At 47.2% G+C, this 14,708-nt stretch overlaps 1 protein-coding gene and 1 long non-coding RNA gene across 2 annotated transcripts; both read right to left on the bottom strand.

Moving 5' to 3' along the window:
• Positions 1 to 669: 669 nt before the first annotated feature.
• LOC136452049 (uncharacterized) lies at positions 670 to 1,651 on the bottom strand. The gene is made up of 3 exons (XR_010758721.1): positions 1,418 to 1,651; positions 872 to 1,334; positions 670 to 782 (listed from the first exon to the last, which is right to left on the bottom strand). It is a non-coding gene; the product is annotated as an uncharacterized lncRNA (long non-coding RNA).
• A 6,323-nt stretch (positions 1,652 to 7,974) lies between these two features.
• LOC136452048 (peroxidase 2-like) lies at positions 7,975 to 9,303 on the bottom strand. The gene is made up of 2 exons (XM_066452700.1): positions 9,091 to 9,303; positions 7,975 to 8,955 (listed from the first exon to the last, which is right to left on the bottom strand). Exons 1-2 carry the CDS (start codon positions 9,301 to 9,303, stop codon positions 8,137 to 8,139), a joined length of 1,032 nt encoding a protein of 343 aa, XP_066308797.1. The 3' UTR covers positions 7,975 to 8,136.
• Between the last annotated feature and the right edge of the window lie 5,405 nt (positions 9,304 to 14,708).

Here is a 14,708-nt window from a genome sequence, read left to right as displayed (position 1 = left end):
TCTGCTGCCTGGCCTCCAGCTCCTGACGTTGCCTCATCTCTTGTTCCAGCCGGGCCTGCAATATTTCACTCCAATGTTTCAGTAATGCAAAGCTAATTAAGGTGTGTAAAGATCAATGTATGACGAGTAAAACAGGAATAACCTCGAGTGCGTCGACCCGGTGCTGTGCAGCGGTCGACCGTGTGCGAATGGCCGGGCTCTCGCTCGTGCTCCGTGCTCGGATCTGGGAGAGAGAGGGAGTAGAGGTCGTGTCGATGACGCCGTCGCCAAGCTAGAACCACCCATGCTTCTTGCCTTGCCCCGCCCTCATGACGGCCTCTCCATCGAAGTCCTGCGTGCTCGGATCGTGGTCTGACCCATGGAGCGACCTCGCCACCTCAGTGTACTCACTGATGCTGGGAGTGGACGCTCGGGTTCATGTATGCCTCGGGCGGGTCCTCCAGGTTGAAGGAGACGTCGGACGTCGCCTTGCCCTTGTGGGCCATACACCATGCCTGGAAGTCCGAGCAAGCCTGACCACTATGTGACGCCGACTGGGAGAAAGACAGCACGATGATTAGAAATCAGGCAGAACTGAGCGTCACAATAGATAAATGAATTCGCGTACCCATGCTTGTTTGTATCCGGCGAGGCTTGCGGCTGCCTTGATGGTGTGCTGGACCTTGCATCTACAAACGACGGTCCTAGGCATCCCTGTGCATCTTGAGGTACTCCTCCGTGAACCACCTGTCCACCATCATCGCCCAGCACTCGGGATACGCTTGGCACCACCAGGGAATCATCTACACGTCATCAAGTATTGGACATATAAGAAGATCAAATTAAACCAACTTAATCTCAAAACGAATCAATATTGATGTTCTTCATTTACCTCAAGGTACTGCTCCCGGGTCAGCTGCATCTCTCTTGCGTCTTTCTTGGTTTTCCTCTCTCCAAGCTTCGACCCGTAGTAGGTTACGATGGCCTGGATGCGCACCTCGTGATGCATGTCGGAGACGAGTTTTTTACAGGCTTTGGTAGTCACCTGCTCCGCCCTGGCCTCAAATCCCTCCTCGCATCTGTAATAAGTCTGCATACAAAAGCGATGTATCCATTCATTATTTCAAGAAAAGTCTGCAATGTTGTGCGAGGGAGACTTACCCAAAGCTCTGCCTTCACCCGCGCCGCCTTGTTGGGGTACTCCGCATCGGTGGCGACGGCGTAGTGGTCAAACGAGTAGGCCGGCTCCAGTCTTCGATGCATACGTGACAATGCCGGGGAAGTGTTGCCTGCACAGAAGACCCAGGATGCCGTTGACTAGCCGTGCGTTACCACCCGACACAACCACCCAGTTCCTGCACAAGTGATTAAGAAAAATTATTAGTTTTTTTTCATCATATCATATGAAGTAGTGGTGATAACATATAAAGTTACTTACTTTTGCCCTTCGGGGCGAATCACTGGGCGTTGGTGAGGAAGCGGAACATGTGGAAGGCTCGCGGGACCTCGCAAGTAGACACTCGAAGAGGAGTCGGAGGAAGCGGAACCCGTGCCTGCCGCCTCCAACTCGTCGTCCTCGTGCGGCCCCTCCTCCTCGTCCGTCTGCCGAACCAGCTCATCGTCCGACTCGTCCACGGGCGCCACCTCCTCCTCGGCTCCTCCTCACGCAGCGTGGGAGGAGACGGCCCCCTCCTGCGTCTGGCAGTCCTCCTCCTCCTCCTGTCCGATCCCTCCGCCGCCCCCTCCGCCTCCTCCTGCAGCCGGCGTTGTCTTTGGTATATCGAGTTCACGGACCTATGACGGTCGCCCGCCATCTTTGTTCAATCACCTGCAACAAAAAAGAAAAACAAGACGTAATTAGAAATAGGTGAAAAAATGAACAAAACATAATTACAAAAAACATAGTAATACATGTATTAGAAATATTTGCAAAAATGAACAAAACATAATTACAAAAAACATAGTATTACATGTATTAGAAATAATCTTCATGATTGAGATTAGCTGGATCATAGGTCTCGTCATCACTATCAACATTGTCCAACTCATCAACACTATCCGAAGGAGGAATGTTGTCTTCATTGTCATTGCCTAAACGTAATCGCTCAAGCATTTGTATGTCCCTCAGATTTCGCACCTCATCTCCAGCGTCCTCGTCATCATCCCTTTCATTGTCTACTTCCATTCCTATCTCTTCGGTTAAGTCTATGTCAAACCTTCCTTGTAGTCCCTCTTCTTGATAGAACTCTCCATCATATGTGTTTGGGTTGAAGTTGTAATCTTCATCGTTTGGGACAGGTAGTTTACCGTGTGGCGATACCTTGTGCACAATAGACCAACCCTTAAGATGCTCGGCGTCTTTGCACGCGTATGACGTATAATAAACCTGGACGGCCTGTTGAGCCACAATGTAGACATCTTTTCCTAGATAGACTGGAATCCTGTCGAATCTCGACTAGCCCAAGCTTAGGGGTCCGTCTCGTTACTCCAGGATGAAACCAGTGGCATTTGAATATGACAGGAGTAAGAGGTTTGGAACCATAGAATGATAGTTCGTAGATTTCTTCAATTCTTCCATAATAGTCGAGTCCATCAGTGCCGGACGTAACAACTCCGCTGTTTGTGGTTTTTCGATTGGACCGACTCTGCTCGTAGCTTGCTGTGTGAAAACGATATCCATTCACGTCATAACCGGTAAATGACTTGACCCTAACGGCACAGCCGTTTGCAACCTGTCTCAGCTCGTCACTTATAGACGCATCAGTTTGGGCTTTCTGTTTGAACCAACAAATGAAATCGGGGCTCCCTGGTCCCGCACCCCGTGAAAGAAGGGTATCATTTTCTTGCGGGGTAGGTTGCCTTGATCCATGCCAGGATTGACGAAGAAATTCCCTGTACCAACGAGAAACAAGGGGGTTGGACGAAGAAACAAGGACATACGGCGAAATGAAACAAGTTCGTTCAGAACTTACCCAATGAACGGTTGCACCTCGACAAGGTTGGTCAACACATATAGCATGATACTACGCCACTCTTCATTTTTCAATTGCTTAGTGGTCGATGCACTTGCGCTTCCGAGTTGCCCTTGGAAAAGGCTGAGGTTCGATTCATTTTCGCCAGCATTGTAACGAGGGGGTGGATTATAAACGCTAGGAAGTTTCTCAGTGTAGTATTTCTCTGTGAAGTTCGACACCTCCTCTAGAATGTATGCCTCTGCAATGGAAGCCTCAATTTTGGCTTTATTTCTACATTTTTTGCGAAGAGTCTTCAGACATCTCTCGATTGGATAGCACCAACGGTTCTGCATGGGCCCCCCATCCGTGCCTCATATGGGAGGTGCACAATCAAATGCTTGCATCGGCAAGAAGAAGCCGGGTGGAAAGATCTTCTCCAACTTACAAAGCAACACGGGTGCCGCTTTTTCCAAGTCATCAATGACGGTCCGAGAGAGCTCCTTGGCACAAAGCTGGCGGAATAAGTAGCTCAACTCTGCCAGCACTTGCCAGACATGCTCTGGGACATAGCCTCGAACCATCGCCGGAAGAAGCCGCTCAATCCATATGTGGTAGTCATGACTCTTCATCCCGTTTACTCGCAGAGTGCCTAAGTTCACTCCCCTCTTTAGATTCGCTGCATACCCATCAGGGAACATTAGCGTCTTGATCCATTCAAGTACTTCCCTCCTTTGGTCCTTTTTCAAGACGAAATCGGCCTTAGGCCTTCTCCAGGTCTTACCACGACTAGGAGGCTGCATCTCTTGATTTGGTCTATCGCACAATGTTGCCAGGTCCACTCTAGCCTTAGGGTTGTCCTTAGACTTTTCAGTGTCCATGAGTGTTGCCCAAAGTGCCTCGGCGACATTCTTTTCAGTGTGCATTACATCAATGTTATGTGGCAGAAGAAGGTCATCGAAATAGGGGAGCCTCGTCATGCCCGAGATATGAGTCCACATATGTTGCTCACCATATCCCACAAAACCACCTTCATTAGGCACGAGAGCATCTATCTAAGCATGAACCTCGGCACCAGTCATCATCCGTGGTGTAGGGTTTGTCACTTTGACACCTTTCGTAAAGTTCTTGATGTCTTGTCTGAATGGATGGTCAAGAGGTAGGAATTGACGATGTCTGTCGAACGACGAATACTTGCCACCCTTCTGCAACCAAATGAACCTCACACCTTCCTTGCATATTGGGCATGGGAACTTCCTAGTGAACACACCAGGCGCAGGAATATCCCATACGCCAGGAAGTCATGCAGGGAGTAGTGGTACCAAACGTGCATTTTGAAGGTTGTCTTTGTAGCTCGATCGTATGTCCATACCCCTTCGTCCCAAGCACGGACCAATTCATCAAACACGGGCTCCATGAACACACCCATATTACTCCTTGGGTGTCCAGGAATTATCAACGACAAGAATACATTATGTCGTTGAAAGGAGACACCGGGGGGGAGATTAAGGGGGATAACAAAGACGGGCCTACATGTGTATGGGGCAGCCATCATTCCATAAGGATTGAAGCCATCTGTTGCCAGCGCAACACGTACATTACGAGCCTCATCTGCTTTGTCACGATGTTTGTCATTAAAGAGGATCTAAGCTTCACCATCGGATGGATGTACCATCTTGTCAGGATTGTACCGTTTGCCATTTTTGTGCCATGTCATCTGTTTCGCGGATTAATTCCTCGGTCATGTATAGCCGTTGGATCCTCGGTAGGAACGGAAGGTACCGTAGGATTTTCACGGGGATCGTAAGTTGCCTCTTCTAGCCATCATCAGAGTCTACCTCCAAGTACTTGGAGGATTTACACTTTGGACAGAACTTTGCATGCTCGTGTTCTTTCCTAAACAGGACGCACCCCTTCAGACAAGCATGTATCTGCTCATACTGGCATCTTAAGTGCTCAAAGGAGTTTCTGTGACTCGTACATGCTCTTTGGCAGAATGTGGCCCTCCGGAAGCAGGGTGTCAATCACGGCCAACATCTTATCGAAGCTAGGTCGACTCAAGTTTAACTCGGACTTCAACCCCATTAAGCGTCCAATGGCATCCAGTTGAGACACCGTTGACCGATCGTGAAGGGGTTTCTGTGCTGAGTCCATCATGTCGTAGAACGCCTGTGCGGCTGCCTCCATCTCCTCCTTCTCACGTCCCTCATCGAACTGTCCTTGGTGAAAGTCATCTAACATGTCTGGTACCCCGGCATCAGCATCAAAAGCCTCCACCTTGTGGTCTCACCACCTCCTCTCTCATACTGATGGGCTTCACCATGGTGGACCCACCGGGTGTAGTCCGACGTAAATCCATTCTTCACAAGATGTTTACCCATTTCCACCTTGTTTACCCTCCTCTTGTTTCCACATTTGCTGCAGGGACACAAAACTAGGCAATGTCCTTTAGCAGCCTTGCCAAATGCACTATTTAAGAAAGCATCGGTCTTGTTCATCCATTCCGTGGTGTAATCACTCTGACTTCTCTAGCCCGTGTACATCCACTGACGGTCATCCATCCTCTAACATATGTATCAGTGAGTAATATAACCATCAATTGCATCTACATGGTGTTCCTACTATCTAATAGGTGAGGATAGGTCCTAATCCCACCCGTGGATGCGTAGATGAGGTTAGTTTCCATGCTCTACTCCTATCCGAGACAGAATTTCGGCAGCACCTCCCCGCTATTCTCCAGATACACGTCCTGCCAAAGAAGAGTGCGTATCCGGAGAACCACAGGGAGGTGATGCCGAAACTCTGTCTCGGACCAGAGCAGACCATGGAAACTAACCCATCTACGCATCCACGGGCTGTCCAAAAAACGTGGACAATCCAAAACAGATACGGTCATAGATATGCAAAGATCTGCATACCTCCAACCGTATCTCTTTTGAACGGGAGACGCCTAACTAGGTTACACGATCTACGACCATGATACGGAAAGAGGGGTTATACCTAGGGTGGCGGCGGAGTCAGGCTAGCGGGGCCGTGGCGGGTCGATGTAGTGGCGAGGCGGCGCGGTGCAGGCAGACCGGCACGGCGACGGAAACTCCAACTCGGCTCTAACGGACTCTTCTCTACAAAAATGGAACAAAATACTGTCATTTAAAAAAAATCGGCAGAACCTCGCCTGCATGGTGAGGTTTCCAAAATCTACAAAAAAACAGCGGCACGATGGCCGACAAGCACATATGTCTTAAGAGAAGCCATGTAATTTGGATATCAATCCATGCATAAGAATATATTCAAGTAGTACCACTACTTCTACTACTACTTACACTATTGCTACTACTACTACCACTACTTCTACTACTACTACCACTAATTCTACTACTACTACTACCACTAGTTGTACTACTAATAGCACTACTTCTAATACTACTACTACCACTAGCACTACTAGTACAACTAATACTACTACAACTATCACTACCACGACAACAAAAAGAGAGAAGGCATACCTGACGGGCGCCGGGGGTAGGGGTGGGCGGCGTCGGGGTCGGAGTCGGGGTCGTCAGAGTCGGGAACGGGGCCGGGGCAGGGCCGGCCAGGGGGTAGGGCCGGCCTAGGGCGGCCAGGGGCAGGGCGCGGCCGGGGATAGGGCACTGGTAGCGCGGGCGCGCGGGTGGTGGCGGCGTGGGCGTGGGCGCGGGGGCTGGCTAGCTGTCGGTTTGATTGCCCGGCCGGCCGAATTGGGTTAAGTCCTAAAAACGCCCTTTGCCGAGTGCCGAATCAGGGAGGCACTCGACAAAGATTTTATTTTTTTAAAAAATTTCTTTGCCGAGTGTCCCAGATCTGGCACTTGACAAAGATTTAAATTTTTTTTAAAAAAAATTTCTTTGCCGAGTGTCCCAGATCTGGCACTCAGCAATTTTTTTGAAAAATACTTTGCCGAGTGCCCCTGGCACGGCACTCAGCAAAGATTTTTTTTTTGAAAAATACTTTGCCGAGTGCCCCTGGCACGGCACTCGGCAAAGATTTTTTTTTTAATTTTTTTTAAAAAAAAATACTTTGCCGAGTGCCCCTAGCACGGCACTCGGCAAAGATTTAATTTTTTTAAATGTCTTTGCCGAGTGCTCTGTGAAGGCACTCGGCAAATAGGAAATTAAATAAAAAATCAGAGCCCTCTTTGCCGAGTGCCTTATTCGTGGCACTCGGCAAAGACCCCCTTTGCCGAGTGCCATGCCCCGGCACTCGGCAAAGTTTTTTTTTTTTGTTTTTGGCCTCCAAATTTTTTGTGCAGCCCTTTTAAAGCACCAGGAACTCCTAGTTAGAATTTGAGGATTTTTATGGCTTTTTGATATATTTAGTTATTTTATTTCATTTACTTGAATTTTTTCAAAAAATATAATTTTTAACTGCACGTGGTACGAATAATGGAATTTAATGATTCAAAAAATGATAGTCATGTTACTAAGTGTAGTGTGAGGCCACCCGAAATTTCGGACATCTTGTTCACGAAACATGTGGAGATGACCGCGAAATCCTGATATCACATGTAAAGATGTTCTGGTTTGTAAGCATCGTACGTGACAAACTCGGCAAAGTATTTTTTTAAAAAAAAAATTAAAAAAATATCTGCCGAGTGCCGTGCCAGGGGCACTCGGCAAAGTATTTTTCAAAAAAAAAAATCTTTGCCGAGTGCCAGATCTGGGACACTCGGCAAAGAAATTTTTTAAAAAAAATAAATAAATCTTTGCCGAGTGCCAGATCTGGGACACTCGACAAAGAAATTTTTAAAAAATAAAATAAAATCTTTGTCGAGTGCCTAACAGCAGGCACTCGGCAAAGAAGGACGTGGCGGAACACCGTTACGCGGGTCATCCTATGCCGAGTGCCGCGCTTTTGCCGAGAGTCTGGCATTCGACAAAGAAGTCCTTTGCCGAGTGCATTTTTTTGCCGAGTGCTCGGAATTCTTTGCCGAGTGCAATTCTTTACCGAGTGCAGCCCTTTCTCCGATTTCCATTGTTGTAGGTACGGCAGACAACTAATCCAAATCTCTGTAAAGATATATAAAGAGCAGTACAACTAATCCAAATCAAGAGAACGGATAGACCAGGGAAAAACATATATAAGCTTATGCTCAGCTTGATGTGCCTAGGCATTATTGCACTGGGCACCTCTTTCTCCGATTTCCATTGTTGTAGGTACGGCAGCTGGCTTAGTATAGAAGGTGGTTGACGACGCTGCACTTCTTCCTGATCTCGCCCTTGCTTCCCGCTGGCATGGGCAGCTTGCTGAGCTTGAGCAGCGACTCGGAGAAGTCCTCGTCCCAGAGCGTGCCGTTGTCGGCGTACTCGACGACGTGGCCGAACGCCTCCTTGTGCGTGAGCAGCGTCCAGTCGGAGTGGAAGGTGACGATCTTGGCGAGGTTGTTGTGGTAGAAGGAGTTGTCCAGGAAGTCGGGAATCTTGCGCACCCGGCTGGTGAACCCCGGCGTGAACCTCGCCACCACGTCGTAGTCCTCGTCGCGGACGTTGTTGTCCACGGGCGGGTTGAATCCCTGGGAGCATTTGTAGTTGAGCAGGTCGCGGTACGCCGGGGTGATCTGGCTCGAAGGCTCGGAGAGGCGGCCCTTGAAGGAGGAGCAGTGGCCCTGGCCGATGGAGTGCGCCCCGGTGAGGATGACGAGCTCCTCCACGGTGAAGTTCTTCCGGGCGAAGTTGTCGATGAGCTGCTGCACGTCGTGGGTGGAGTCTGGGAGCTCCGCCTGGGCCTCCTCAGCCTTGGAGACGAAGCCGTCCAGGCGGCCGGCGGGGACGGCGAAGTGGACGTGGCCGTTGCTGAGGACGCTGGCCGCGTCGCGGGCGGCGTAGATGAGGATGTCGGAGCAGGAGACAACGCCGGGGCACCTCTTCTCGACGGCGGCCTTGATCTCCTCCAGGAGGTCGAAGGCGGCGAGGCCGATGTTCACCGGCGCCTCCTTCTCAGGGTGAGGGTTGTCGGAGGAAGCGTCCAGGAGGACAGAACCATCGCACCCCTGCATGCATGGATGTCCAGTTTAATTAGTTATTTAGTTTAATTACCGTCAAGTAGTTATACATGCGTTTCACGGCACACACTTTACTACATACAATTATATAATCAGCAGACAGACGTTCATGTGCGTGCTTACCCTGACGAAGCAGTCATGGAAGAGGAGGCGGACGAGAGCGGCGCCGGTACGGCGGTTGGCCTTGAGCGCCCTGATAACGTGCCACTTCACCACGTTCTCCACGCCCTTGCACTTCTTGCTGTAGTACCCGACCTCTAGCTCGCTGGCCTGCGCAAGGAGCACCGCCGCCTGGACAGCCACAAGCGCGAAGACGACTGCCGCCGAGAGCTTCATTTTTTTTCTTTCTGAAGCCTGATCGGCTAATAAGTCGGGTGGCAAGCTGAGTAGCTGATGATGAGCAAGAGACGAATGCTGAGCTCTGAGGCTGGGCCTGCAGGGTTTATATTCATGGCTTCGGCTACCGGTTCAACAATCAATGATTGAGCTTATTGGCACCGGTAATGAGAGCAGCAGAACGGGGAAGGTGCCCGTCTTGCGACTTTGGTGAGTCATAATGTGCGTACGTCCATAATGTTAGCTTCAAATATAATAATAGTGCAGCAATGCATACCTAAAGGTGTTGCTGAGTGCTGACCTGGTTAAACGTGGTATTATAGGCTAGTACAGCCAGTTTGGGCTGTGGCAGTATAAAGACGTTGATACAGCCAATTTGGTTCAAACTGCAATGACGACTTGACGAGCGCTTCCTCTCCAGCCCTGGTCATTTATAAGGTTCTACGAAACCAGAATCTGTAACTTCTTCCAGCGACGTGGGTTCTTTTAGCGTTTTAGCATTCAATATTCAGTATAAACTTCCTACCAAATGTCTCCTAGTGAGGATTCATATGCTATGACTAATGATAGTGTTTTATTACTATTTAAAAATACTAGGAGAACTCTATTTTGGTAGTGATAATAATATGATTAAGACGCCTGGATGGACAGACGCCTCGACCACTCACTCCCGCAGCGCTCGCGCCCCTCCCTATTCTTATCCCTTCACGTCCCACCGCCACACCCGACGACGCGGCCATCACTGCTTTCCCTGGCCGACAATGGCTCCTTCCCCCATCCAGACGTCCTCCTACCCCACCCCGACATCCACCTTCCCCCACCCCCGGCGTTCTCCTCCCATACATCAGCGCCTCCTTCTCCCACCCGGCGTCCTCCTTGATGAGGACATCACTCCTTCAGATGTACCCGCTGATCCTCCAACCGTCATGCAAGGTCCAATGACCCGGGCTCGAATGCGTCAACTCAATTTAGAGGTGAGCTCGTTCATAAGCGATCATTTTTATACTTATGAGAATAGACTACTACCTAATGATGTTATCTTGCTTAGGAATATTGGAGAGGGTCATGAAGGACTTAGAGGACGTGGTGGAGGCGAAGATGACCAGCAAGGACGTCCAACAGGAACCGAAGGCCCGGTCCAACATGATTTCGAGTCTGCCTTGGCCTACAGGACCAGTCTGCTTTAAACTGGTCACTCAGGACGCATCCGGACTCCGTTTTCGACGATCCACATATGGATGGAAAGATAATTTGATAAGGAAGCCAATCCAAGTGGTCTCACGTCAAAATCTCTTCGTAATCAACAGGAATCGTCGAAACAAGTCAGCGTCCAGAATCTGTCAGGGTGCTGTGACACCATCTTTTGGTCCGTTGGACCATGTATCGTGTTTGGGCCTATTAGGGGCGCGTCTAGGGGTCTTGCGTGACCCTAGAGTCTTCATAAACAGCCGCCGCCCCTCCATTAGGGTTTGGGTTTTGCTTAGATTATTCTGTCAAGAACAGTTTTGCCGTTCATCGGTTTGTGAGACCCCAACTTCGTGAGATTAATCATGTATCTGCAATTTGGTTGTGTTCTTTCTTGTTCTTGCTTGTGTTCTTCGTTGCGTAGGCAGGGATTAGCCTTCTTGGCGAGGTCAACCTGGTCCGTGACTTGGTTGATAACCAGAGGAGCTGTGGTGCTAAGATTGCAGGGTTCGATCTTTCGATCTAAAGCCGGATCGGCGTGTCATTCTCCGCCATAACGATAGTTACCTCTACCTGACGGAAGATCGGGATCCCCGTTCCCATTACTCCTCCCCTACCCTGGTGGTGCCCCTCCCCCCACCGGGAGCGTCCAACGCCCGCGGATCCGGTGGCCCTCTCCCCCACCCCGGCGAGATCCAAGCAAGCCGCTGACCCTCACCTACCCTAGCCGGCGACGCCCTCCCTAGATCTGGCAGCGTCTCCTCTCCCTCGGCCGACGACGGGCATGGCGGGCAAGCACCATCCAGCGAGCATGCGCCACGGTAGTTGCCGCGCGGGCGATGCTGTGTTTCAAGTATTTCTGAACGTTTTTTTCAAACATGTTGCAAGCACATATTTCAAGTGTTTCAGTTGTTTCAGATGTATGTTTCAATTTGTTTCATGCGGATGTTGTAAAAGTAGATTAGAATGTTACATATGTTGCAATGGTTGTACACGTATGCTGTAAGCGTCTATCCCTAATGTTTTATCTGTTTTTTGCATGTATGTTGCATGTGTTTTAGACGTATGTTCCAAGTGTTTCATCTGTCTTCTTTTATGTGTTGCAAGTGTTGCATCTGTATTTTTCAAAACTAGATTGAGATGTTGCACATTGCAATGGTGTTTGAACTGTATGTTCCAAATGTTTCGTATGTTGCAAATGTTTTATTTTGATGTTGCAAAAGTGGATCGGGGTGTTGCACGGCGTGGTAGGTGGCGTTGCTGTGCGCCGTGCGTGGCGTGGGGTGGGCGCGAGGGTGCGGCTCCCTACGACGGACGTGGGCGAGGGTGCTGGAGGGTGGGACGCGGGACGCGGGGCGTGAAGCGGGATGTGGACGCGGGAGCGGCACAGGTGTCGGAGCCGCATCCGGACTCCGGACACAACGTCCCGTCCGAACGTTCGGGCGCTAGGCGAGCCCTTTTGGTAGTGCTACTCACTCCGTTCTACGTCGTTTTGCTTTTTTATATACACACCTTCCTTTTCAAATTATAAGATGTTTGGACTTTTTAAAGATATATATAGCTACTCTATGTCTAGATATATATATAGCTAAAGTAATATATATCTAGAAAAACCAAAACATCTTATAATTTAGAATTGAGAGATATCATTTACTATATATTGAGACATAATATATATCTAGATGCAAAGTAAAAACTATGTAGCTAGATAAATCTAGAATAACTTACAATTTGGAACGAAGGAAATATGTTGTTATGGACAATATAATAAGATGGCTAATGATAAAGTGTTTCATTTCAGAGTGGTGAAATGAAATATCGTGCTATCCCTGCTTTACATACTGTTCAAAGGTCTATTTCTACGAGGTCCCGCATGGCAGTCCTTGTTGCCCTTCTTCTAGTTTGCAAACATGGGGGCGCTCTAATCTATTCTAATGGTGGTGGCCACATCTCGAGTTGTTAGTTGTGCTCTATGTTAGTTTCCAATTAGAATGGTTACGCTAGTTGTTAATTGGGTTGAGGTGCTCTATGATTGCAATTTTGAGCGAGTTAAGGGTTGTGTTAGCTCATTAGTTGTTAGTTGCATCTTCAGTTGAGTTGCTAGTTAGGTCGGTTTCGAACCAAGTTGGCTCAGTATAACATATTGAGCAAGTACTAGTGGGAAGTTTTTAGTTGGTCAGTCGTTGTATCGAAATTTTTTACAAGATGGGTCGTGCACTCATCCTAGTTATATGGTTTGTGGGCCTAGATTCTCTTAAAAAAAACTAATTTTTCCTTTTTCTTCTAATAAAAATGATGGCAAAATTTTTGCCTTTCGTTTCATAAAGGAATAATGAGCGTCAACACTCGCGTAAATGGTCAGTGGTTTTTGTTTCTCTTGTCATTTATGAGCTTGTTAGACATATCTTATATTCTCTCCGTTCCAAATTGCAAGACATTTTGCCTTTTCTAAATTCATAACTTTTACAATACATTTTAATATACACTATGTCAAGATACATAATAAAAAATTACAATGTATCTAGAAAAATCAAAACGTCTAGTGGAGGGAGCATCTTCATTCCTCTCACCATTCACCGGTGTTTTTTCGAGCTGAGATAAGGTTAGATTTTTCTGTCATTGGCTGTTAGTGTTCATGTTTTCCTTTTCATTTATGATTTATATGATTATATTATTGCAAAGAGGATCCGGGTTAGGGGTATTTTTAGGATTTAATGCAGATGGTTTTCAATTTAAGGGAATGGTGTGTTTCCGTTTTAGTGATAGACGAGAAGCATGTATTCCCTCGGTTTCAACCTATAGGTCATTTTGGTATTTCTAGATACACAACTTTTATTATATATCTAGATATATCATATATCTACAGTAGGGGCATAGCAAAAGCTATTATCTAGAAATGCCAAAACGGCTTATAATTTGGGACCGAGGGTGGTACTTCACACAGTTGACCGAAAAAGAAAGACGTGAGTATGTAGCACATGATTATATTACAACCTGCTAAGGGATTTGCGCTGATCGAAATCTAATTGAGATTTTCCTTCTTAGTTATTATTGAACGATCTTTTATTCGGATGGCAGATAGGTATAAAGGTAAAATAGACGGATCAAATATGGTTTGAAACTGGAACAGCCGTCCGAATTCAGCCCATCAGCGCTCGGCTTGAGTCCATATGATCCAGGTTGGCCCATCCAAAAATCGGCACATTAGCTAATTTGGAATTTTATTTAAAACTATATATATTTGTTCTGAATTTAATAATCGTTATAGGCAAGCTTTTGAAAAGAGTAGGCAGAACTAGGTTTTCGTTACATGGTTGGCCGACATAAGAAAGATTTATCTTCATTATGTAATAAGGTGACTCAGAGTCTCAGACTTTCGTTATCCATAATTTACCTTGTAGATTAACATATTTTTCTCGTGAAGTAAAAAACATTTTTTGTTATCTTGAATACAAATTTTTCTCTTAAATAAATTGTAGCTAAAATATTTTTTCTTGAACAAGCTTTTTTTAATGGAAGATTTTACAAATTCCACTGACAACCAGATATGCAAAGTACCCGTCAATTGTAAAACAGAACAATGCAAATATGAGAACCCATATGTCACCGTATCATATATTGGCTGGTGTTTTTATCGCTGCCTAATGAACCCTATCTTTAGTTTGCTGTTTTAAAATGGGTCTTTAATTTGGTATAAGAGTATTAAAGATTTCTTCTTTTTGAAATACCATTCGGTGAGTTTTATTGGTCTGATAAAACAGTTACATCGTTACAAGCGTGTTCGGAATGAAACTCCTGGGGTTCATCCATCAACCCAGATACAAGAAATTTTCGAAGATAAAGCTTCAATTCCCTAGCTGGCTCATGAGCTACCTGATTAGCTGGTCCCTATGGCAATGCTTAATTAGTGGTTACGCTATCAAACCCATACGACAAGAAGCTGCGATGATCGTAGATAGCCGCCGCCGCTTAGCCGTCGCCGAGAACCCACCATGATGCAATGCGTTCTCTGCCACCTGCATGCAGTCGGTCCAAATAACAAACCGAATACTTCCAATGTGTGTTGTGTACTTGTGTTAGCATCACATGTTTTTGAAAAGAAGAAAACAAAAGTTGGCAGAACTCTAACTAAACAAAACAACACATTGGAATCGGAAGGATGAAGGGACAAAGAAGATGCAAATTAATTAATTAGAAGCAGAATAACTGTTCAAGCTACG

This window comes from Miscanthus floridulus, chromosome 5, assembly GCF_019320115.1.
Source record: "Miscanthus floridulus cultivar M001 chromosome 5, ASM1932011v1, whole genome shotgun sequence".
In the NCBI taxonomy this organism is placed as follows: domain Eukaryota; kingdom Viridiplantae; phylum Streptophyta; class Magnoliopsida; order Poales; family Poaceae; genus Miscanthus; species Miscanthus floridulus.
This window is presented reverse-complemented; position numbering and strand designations above follow the sequence as displayed.